The sequence below is a fragment of the Glycine max genome, chromosome 19 (genome assembly GCF_000004515.6).
Source record: "Glycine max cultivar Williams 82 chromosome 19, Glycine_max_v4.0, whole genome shotgun sequence".
NCBI lineage: Eukaryota > Viridiplantae > Streptophyta > Magnoliopsida > Fabales > Fabaceae > Glycine > Glycine max.
The window spans coordinates 39377956-39388109 of record NC_038255.2 but is presented as its reverse complement, the minus strand read 5'-3'; the positions used below and the strand labels follow the sequence as shown (position 1 = coordinate 39388109).

The following is a 10154-nucleotide window of genomic DNA, read 5'->3' as shown; positions in this document are numbered from 1 at the left end:
TGAATCATCAATCCAGGTAAATGATTGATTCAATTTTAGGAACACTGATTTGGGCCTGTGGTTTGGTTTATAGATCTTTGTAGAGGGCAACTTTTTTTTGGTATATAACTCATCAACACATCAGTATGATTTACAAAATAAAAAAGATGACTTCAATATGATATTGCATTTATATTTCTCACTTATTTGTGAGAAATAATTTATATTAAAAAAACAAAAAAAAGAGAAAAGATAAAAGTGAGTTAATTCGGAGTGTAAGAAAAATGATTGGTAAATAAATCCTTTTATATTGCATTTTCACATCTCCATATCATGTGTAAATTTTATTTGTCTTATATAGATTTTAATATACTTTTAACAACTATTTATTTTCTATAAAAAAGAACATAGACACAATATTTTAATATGATGTCAATAAATATTGATTGGGTTGGTAAAGATCGACCTCATATTTCACAAGAACTAAAATTTAATTCTTGCGATATGATAATCTAGTTGAGTCTTTTCTTTGAGACCTAACTTACCTAAAATTCATTCCAAACATATACTTTAACACTCACACAATGCACAAATTTATATCCAATTTCACAAACTTTTTGTACCACATCATTTTTTATTATTTTAAACAACTTAATAAAAATTTTGCCCCAATCATTTTTTTTGGATTTGAACTTGCATGTCTCCAACCCGAGACCATTAATATGATGTTACAGTAAGCAAACTATTAGTCCAGGTGAGGACATACTTTTGACCCAATTATATAGTTCTAAATAATTTCTTAAATAGGTTTCATAACCTACCCTACACTATCAACTTTATTGTCGCTCCAAAATTATTAGATAATTAGTGAGACTGATTCTTAATAATAAATAAGTTGCTAAGTAAGCAACCGAGATGGCTCTCCGATCGTGTATAATGTATAATATTTATTAAAGTTGCCTTTGGAGTTGCTAATAGAAGAGCAACTCGTTGAAAATGCACTAATTATAATTGATTGATTAAAAATCTTCACATTCATTTTATTAGTTATCATTTCGAAAAAACAAAATATCACCACTTATTTATTATTTTAAAAGTTTAAAATAAATATTAATTATAATTTTTTAGCTGCTCCCTTTTTTTTATACTTACTTACATTTTACTTAGATTCTTATATTTTTATTTTAGATCCAAAGCAAACGAACCCGATTGCTCCTAAGCAAAACAACTTTCTTTCTTGTATTGATATGGTTATTTATTTTTGCTACCAAGAAAGTTGCAGAAACTTTGGGAGGAAAATAGAAATAAATTCATTAAATTGCACCTAACGCGCTGTGATCACAAGGCTCCGTTAGGCTGCCATTAGTACCCTTCTTTACTAGTGAGAAATGTGCCTGATTTACATCATGCAATTGGTTAGAGTCCAAGCAGACGATATTTTCACCTTCAAGTAAAATTAGTTAAGCCGGAACAATTCTGCTACTTCAACGCAATTTCTAGACGCGGGTATTTTGCAAACGTTTTACCAACAATCAATTTAAGTTCCAAAACTCTTCCACAGAGCACGACTGCTATCATCAAGCATCTTCTTTACATGTTTGCATTTCAACCGAAAGACGAAAGATATAAGAAAACTAATAATAAACTACGCAATCGCATGCATACTTGTTAAAGACGAGTTTTACTAGTATGCACACAAAATATTCAAATCAAAGATACTTAAACCTACTATTTGACTAACAACAGTTGTATGTGTATGAGTAGAAACAACACATGCGCAAGAATCTGTTGGCCTCCTCAATCAAGCAAATCGGAGACTGGATTCTTCCTAAATCCATCAACTTGAACCAACTGGTTTGCCAAATTTCTATTGGGATATATACTATCAGCTCTCAACCTGTCCCTAATCCCATATGCTGGAACCTTTGCATTTATATAGGCATTCATTAGAACTTGGTACATCTTTGCTTTAGATGGATAATCAGCTTGTTTCATTCTAAGAAAAATCTTCTCCGAGTTATGGATGTCACCCCTATTAGCATACTGTTCCAAAATAGTTAGGTAGGTAGAAAATATTGGCTTCATCTGGCTCTGCTGGGCTGCCTTCTGAAGAACAGAATCCGCCTTCTCTACTTCCCCAGCTTGGACATAAAGTTTCACTATTGCATCCCAGGTCAATGGGCCAATTCGGCACCCACCATCTCCCATTCGCTTAATAAGATCCTTACCCTTCATTAGCATCTTATTATTTGCATAAACCTTCAGCAGTATGGAACAGGTCTTGGAAGAAAGCTTCCATTTCTTTACCATAATCTCAAAAACTTTCTCTGCTTCATCAATTTTATTCAACTTTCCCCAAGCTTCAATTGCTCCTAGACACTCATCATACCGAGGGTTTGTCTCACAGACTTTCCAAATTCTTCCCACTTCATCCACCTTTCCTAGGTTTGCATAGAGGGGAAGCAAAATTCGGCATAGCCACCGATTCTGTTTTAAGTTTTCCCCTTCCATCTCCTTTAATAAAGTTTCAGCTTTATCTTGAAGCCCAGAAGAGATGTAATGCCTAATCAAAACAGCCTGCGTGTTGATGTCTGGTTCAATGCCTTGAGCCTTCATCCTATCAACAATTTGATCCATTCCATCAATATCTTTGGACTGGCCTTTTGTGTCTATTAAGATCGAGTAAGTATGAGAAGAAGGGTTGATATTCTCATTTTCCATCAACAATAACACATCAGCTATTTTCTTCCTGTCATTCCTCTTATACAGAAATAGCAACTGATTGCAAGTAAATACTGTAATAGGAAAATCCAAGTCCTTCATTTTACTAAAAACTTCCTCTGCTTTCTTCACATTATTCTGACTGACACAGTTAGCCAATAAAGTCCGGTACATTATCTCTCTGCTACAAGATTCTGGAATAGTCTCAATGTAAACCTCTGCCTTATGTAAGCCACGCAATTTGGCAATTAAATCAAGCCGACTTGCATAATCTCTTTCAATAAACTCAAACTCCTTTTTTGACTCGAGCCATTCTGAGAGCTACATAACCAACAAGAAAAAAAGAGTAAATTTGCATAATCAAACATTCTCACGTGAACTAGAAAATAAAAAAATTAGGAAATTTATATGGAGGTTTTAAATTGCAGTCACACTGTCACAGACTTCCAAAAGCATGATATTGAAGCTGCAATTGAACTTGTGGACCACAATTTAAAACCACACTAAGTTGCTAACTACCGATCATTAAAAAAAAACATATTGAATGCAAGTCTAGAAAAATCTCCCATTATCATAACCATTTGCAACTGATCAATATGCAAGACAAGAATCATCCTCCCTCCCCTGCAGCCCTGAATACTAAATAGAGTATAAATAATAAAATTAAAACTAGGAAAAGTTTATGCTTAATCCACATCAAAAGGAAGGTTATTCCAATTCTATGGCTAATTATGTGGGTGGGAAATAAAAAAATACAGTACTAGGTGAAAGAAAAAGAAGAGCACCAACAAGATTCTTCTTCACAATAATCAGTATCAGTTCAGAAGGAAGATGGGCACAAAAAATCAAGTTGAAAGAGCACTAGGAAAGCCAGTGGCCAAACAAGCTCAAAATCCAAAAGTTAAGCTACAAAACTAATTCTATCCCAAACAGCTCTTGAACTGTAGACAGAGGAGGCATGGAATGCAAAAAGTTGTGGCAGATTAAGAGTGAGGATGTCGAGGCAAATTTGGAGCAGGTAATGACAGCTAGAAATGAGGCTCCACATGTCATGCAGGACAGGGAGATTCATTAGAAAAGCTACACAAGAAAGCATGTGCATGTAAGGATGTATGTAGGGTCTATTCAACTCAAGATCATCAGGGCTTAACCAGTATTGATGGGGTGACTTAGATACAAGAGTCACCAGCCGGTGGAGGACAGTGGCAGTTGTCAGAGGCAAAGATGTGGCCAAAATGACATCACAAAAGAGGAGTGTTGGAAGCGAAGATAAAACCAGTGGAGGAGATGGCCAGAATAAAGATTCTCTTGTAAATGCTGGAAGGTTGGCACAACAGCCAGAAAACTGTTTGAAACACACCAAAAAAAAAAATGCACATCGAAAATCATAAATCAAAGAGAAACATAGGTGTTATGGTTCACCAGAGATGTCATGAAGATGGATGGTAGTTGAAAATGACAGAGTGAGTGACAATATTTAATGGCAACAAACTAAGAGCTTAGTCAGGTTTAGCTTGAGGATGAGTGCTGGAGTGGATTATATTAGGACTTAAGAGATGATACAATAATTAAGCATGCTAGATGGTTCTATTAGGAACTTGGGATACATATCATATAATAAATAATTGGACCAGGCTGGTGCCTCATACTAGATGAACATGTACTTAATTTTGATTATTAGTATAAATAGGAGTATAAGTCTTTTATATCAAAACAACATTACAACTATTCATAGCTTCAGTAGTTAAATATATTAACACTTCCTCTTTTCTATCATATGCAGGGCATATGAAAGTCACTACACTTGAACAGTCAATCAAAACAAGCATTGCATAAGATTGAACAACAGCATTATTTTGCTCAGATTGAGAGTCAAGGAAATGATGGGCGCATTTGGTTTGAGAGCGTGGTTTCTATTTTCATTGTCTGTTTCCACTTTTAATTACAAAAAGGTCACCTTGTTTTTATTTTGTTTCTTGTTTTCAAAGGTTTGTATAGGAAACAGAAAAAACAATAAAAGCTTGTTTCTCAATACAAATCTTTGAAAAGAGAAAACAAAACAAAAATAAGTAATGACCAATGACAATTTAAGTTAGCTAATCACCATCAATTTTCAGAAATTAAAAGGAATAGTATACAAGCAAATTCAAACTTAACCCAATTACCAGCAAAGCTCTCCCAAACAGCTTACGCTTTCGAAGATAAAGCATGGCAAGCGAAACCTCCTCTCTGGTAAGCTCATTCCCTTTTTCTAACCATTTTTCCAGAACCGAATGAAGAGAGATACCCTGTGCATTCATGATCTCATTGAATAGCTTTGATTCAACCCTTCCACGACGCGGGTTTCCTTTCTCCTTGGCCGCCTCATCAACCTCATTGTGTGGTGGCTCCTCAACATCCTCCTTCTGACCATCATCCGATAGGTCGCCATCATCGGAAGTTAACAGATCCTCACTTTCATATCCACTGCCGGCAGGCATCTCCAGCTCGGAAAACCCATCCTCCAAATCATCCTCCTCTTTCGTGCTACTTGAAGAAAGCGCACGTTTTCCCACAGTAAAATTCAGGGAGGCATTATGTACCGAATGGAATCGCATATTCGGCGATAAAAATCCACCATACGTTATTCCATGAGATTCATTGATAACATCCTCTTCTTCAACAGAACTAGTTCCCGCTAATTTGACACAGGAAGCTCTCACATTAAACCCTCGGGTCCTATGCAAACAATAAACAATCACTTCCAACTCTTATTGATATTAAATGAAGTATGAACTAATAAGATAATCTGTGGCGCGGAGAAAATAGATTAAAGAACGAAGAATGTAAAATTTCGAAGGTGAAGGGATTACCTGAGAGGAATCGAAGCTCGACGAAGAGCCCACATGGGTGGTTACGCTACGAAGGTAAAGAAACAGTGAAACAGTTATGGAAACGCTTGAACCCTAGTTAAAACCCTTTCAATGGCTTCGCGCTTCTATATAATGCACCTAAGTCCTTTTTTTTTTCCTTGCACAGCAAAATTTACTAGAAAAAAAATCAAAATTAGTCGAAGTTGATTTAGTTTTAAATTTTTTACTTAACTAGTATAATAATCCGGTAAATATGTTTTGTTGTAATCCCCTCTATTATTAAATTTAGTAGCTATTTTTACATTTTAAATTTATTATAGATTATAGGAACTATTTGCCTAAAAGGAATTATGGGTTGACTTAATTTAAATCATTTAAAATTAATGAGCCAAAATTTAATAGTTTATTATTTAGTTAAGTTCATATTTCTAAATATCAAATGGGTTGTTTTAACAGTTTGGTTATTAAAATAAAATTATATGATTCCAATACATCCTCAATACATCTAAATAGTATAACCTTAAGAGGAATTAAAATCTGTAATAGTATGAAAACTTTAAATATTTGTGTGAAAACCTGTAAAGAAAATAAAAAAAAGTTTTGTACGTGGATAATAAAAAAATATTTATAAAACTTAGAATACCAAAAGTTTTGATTTACTCGATTGTCCATACTTTCAAGTCGTGCACAAAATTCTATAAATTCATAGAATGAGAAACCTACTCAAAAAATTGGATACCAAAAGGTTGACTTACTCGATTGTCCATGCTTTCAAGTTGTGAACAAAATTCTGCAAATTCATAGAATGAGAAACTTATTCAATGGTTCATAAAAAATTAAATATACTTTTGAAAGCCAATCAATTAAATTATAATAAGCAGTAAATCATAAATCATAATAAAGAATTAAGTTAAACAATAAGTAAATATTGTCAAACACTTCTCAATAAATCGGTTGTTGATGTGTATAGTTTTTTTCTTCATCCAAAATTAAAATCTTTAGATCTTTTCTTGATGTGACTCTTGATATTGCAAGATATTGCACCGGAGTGAAGACAGGCTTTGGAAGATAACCCCCCATGGGAAAGAAATTGTCCTTGACTTTTATTCATTTTCATAGTCAAATACAAAGTCACTTGAAATTGTCTCCTTTCAAACTTAAAAGATAAATCAAAATTAGTTGAAATGAGATTCTTCTTGGGAATGAATATTTTGTTCCCTACATTAATTCTAGTTAAAATTATGGCAAATTGACCAATAAGGATTTCTTTTACAAAGTATTTCTTAAATAAGGTTTGTTTTGAAAGATATGAAGGGGGTTTGATTTGGTCAGATTTCGTTATCACCGGAAACAAATCTCATCCACATAGCAACAACATGACATTTCGTCACCGACGTTGGCGAAACCCCTACACAGCTGTGTCCATGACATGCATATTGCCAATCGTTTCAATTATTTGCTTTCTCAACTCGCATGGTTTTTTAAAATGTTTTACATGTAATATTTTATTTGTTTATGATTTTTAAAAATAGAAAAAAAAATAAAAACTTTGTCCTAAAAAGCTAGGCCACGTGAAAAGCGCAGCTAAAAAGCTGTACCTATTTCACACACACGATTGGCGAAATGCATGCTATAGACGCAGCTGTGTAGGGGTTTCACCGACGTTAGTGGCAAAATGTCATGTTGTTGCCACGTGGATGTGATTGACTTACAGTGATGACGAAATGGGTCCAAAACAAATCCCCCTATAATATCTTTCAAAATAAACCCTATTTAAAAAATACTTTGTAAAAGAAATCCTTATTGATCAATTTGCCTAAAATTGTTGCACCTATAACCATTTTGCCCAGCTCATTGACCATTAGTTCTATTACACAAATCAATTGGCTGGCCAATGTTCCTCATTAGCATGAGAAGAACTCTCACCTTTAATTTCAATTTATAATTTGGAATTTCAGAACATTTGATTTTATTTAGAAACTCAGTAGTAAACCACTCACCTTCTACCTCATTGTTTTCGTCTGATTGACAAACAAAATTCAATATAAATATTTAATTTCATTTCCAGGAAACATTGAAATGACAAATTCATTAACATGTTGAACTGAATCTAGACTTGGTGCTAGAATTCCCCAATCTTAAAAATAGAGTTGGTGTTAGAAATAATATATTCATTAATCGTGAAAAAAATAAAACATATAAACAATTGTTTACAGCTTCAATCAATTCCGCGCAAGTCTTGTTTGAACATTGTTCTGTTTCATCATCAAACATTACAAACTTGACCTCACTTGTATCGTCTTTGACGGGTAGTTTGAGAAAAAAAAAACCTAAAACACAATTAAGTACTATAGTTTTAAAAAAATCATCATTATTGTATGAGTTATTTAAAAGTATTAACACTAATTTTAAAATGATTAAATTCAAAGAACATTTACAATTTATAATTAAATACCTTTTGGTGACATCTTTCACTTTGATGTGCTTACATTTACCACAGTAGTACATTCCTCACCAACAAAAGAATTTATAGTAGTAGTATGACAAAAGTAAAATCCTGAAAATAAAAAATAACATCAATTAACAATTAAACATAGTTTGGATATTTGTTGACATATTTCTTCTTTTAATATCAAAGTCAAACACCTCCTTCATATCATTTTTGCGGTAGGCTTCCTTCATTGCTTGCAGAGTAGTCCTTGGTGTAAATTGTAGGAATTCATCATCCAAACTCATCTTGGAAACATATTGCACATGATTGAATCCCTTAATAGGAGTTTCCATTGAACCAACCATTTTTTTACTTCAATTTAGCGACTTCAGGAATGTCCGGGTTCAACATCAGTCATGAACCAAAGGTACTGCTAATGTTTTTGTCCCTAATACAAATTTCAATAAAAACATCAGGTACAACATATTGATACGTCAAAAACTCTAATTTTTTATGACTATAATATTACCTTTCCAAGTTTTGACTTTGGAGAAGAGCACAACAATTACAACATTTGTTGAATCGCCACTTGCAACTAAAGATTTTAACTCGTCCACTAAAGCTCCAAACAGAGTGACATTGAAACGATAAATGTGGAGCAAAGAAAACAGGACCACTGCTTAATTATTATCATGTGATGTATCTTATTCCAATTATTATTAAATATTCGTAAAATATTTACCACTGCTCAACAATCTCAACGGTAACGACTCCCATATATTTGAGAGACAAAATAATCATATAAGATTTGAGATAAAAAAATACAATCCCATTACCTAAAACTTAATCACAAAAAACGTGAGATTAAATATGACACCAACATACCAATTAGGTATTTGCAGTCAAATCCTTCATGCACAACTATTGGGGGGTGAAATTGAATTTGTTTTTCGGCAAAACCGTTTTACTGTGCTTTATGTTGGGGAGATTTGAGGAGAATAAAATTTCGGATCTTCTCTTCATGGTGTTCAACTTTTCAATTTATATCGAACATGAGATTTCAGTATTTCACTTCATTCTTGTATTTCAATAATATACTTAAATTTGCATTTATATGCATGCATAGATGTTCGATAGTCTCCCCCGTTTGAGATGATGTTAAATTTTGATATGACACAAATTTCACCCTCTTTCAGCTTAGATTGGAAACCATAAAGAAATTGTTTTTGAGTCATGGCTTAGATTTTTTCTCCCTATAGAAGCAAACAAATCAATTTTTGTTTCCCTCATAAACAAAAAAAAATGAAAATACAAAATAAGTGAGATTTTTTATACACACCTTTTTATCCATGAGTATCAATGTCAAATACTATTTATATGTAGCATATTTAGAATCCATAACATTACCACATGTGGACAATTTTCAGTAGTAGATTGCAGTTTTGATTCGAAGGTGTCACGTGTGAAACAAACTCTATTTTGGAAGCCATTATTTCTGATGGGTAACGAATTGTTTTCACTAAAGAAAGGATAGATTTTATAACGTGAAATACCTTTTTCACAAATGCAATGTGTTTTTAGTCAATTATAAATAGTATTGGAAAAAATGCGGTTTTAGAAATTTTTAAGGTATATATGATAATTGAGCACCAATTCAGCACATCCTTAAAACATATATAAGGCCAATTTCAATTGATATATTAATAATTGATTTACTTTGAAATTTATAACTCAAGTAAACGTATAAGGCCAAATAAACTTACCAAATAAGGTATTTAATGAGACGAATCAATTGAAATCAGTTAAGTAAATTTATATTTTGGTTAATTAATTTCGGATTAATTTTTGTAGCAAATATATTATTAAATGCGAACAAATCAATTGAAATAAGTTGTCAAATAATTTTAATTTTTCTTATTACGGATTACACTAATTTATAGTCCAAGATAATATATTAATCTTGATTCAGTTATCAAATATTTTTTTTGTTAAGGAATGTCTAAAAATTAAGTAAATAGTATTTGTCTATAAAAAAAAACTTTTTGTTCAATCACCTTCTATTTTATTATTATAATCCTTATTTTCAACAAGTCATTGAGATGATCTTGGATTCGTTCTCCTTAAGTAAGTTCTCAAATTCAAATTTTATAAATGAAAAAACATAATTAAAA

At 32.5% G+C, this 10154-nt stretch overlaps 1 protein-coding gene across 1 annotated transcript; it reads right to left on the bottom strand.

Moving 5' to 3' along the window:
* Positions 1 to 1462: 1462 nt before the first annotated feature.
* Positions 1463 to 5680, bottom strand: LOC100500196 (pentatricopeptide repeat-containing protein). The gene is made up of 3 exons (NM_001251390.2): positions 5553 to 5680; positions 4866 to 5418; positions 1463 to 3021 (listed from the first exon to the last, which is right to left on the bottom strand). The coding sequence occupies exons 1-3, from the start codon at positions 5585 to 5587 to the stop codon at positions 1777 to 1779; spliced, it is 1833 nt and encodes a 610-aa protein (NP_001238319.2). The 5' UTR covers positions 5588 to 5680; the 3' UTR covers positions 1463 to 1776.
* Between the last annotated feature and the right edge of the window lie 4474 nt (positions 5681 to 10154).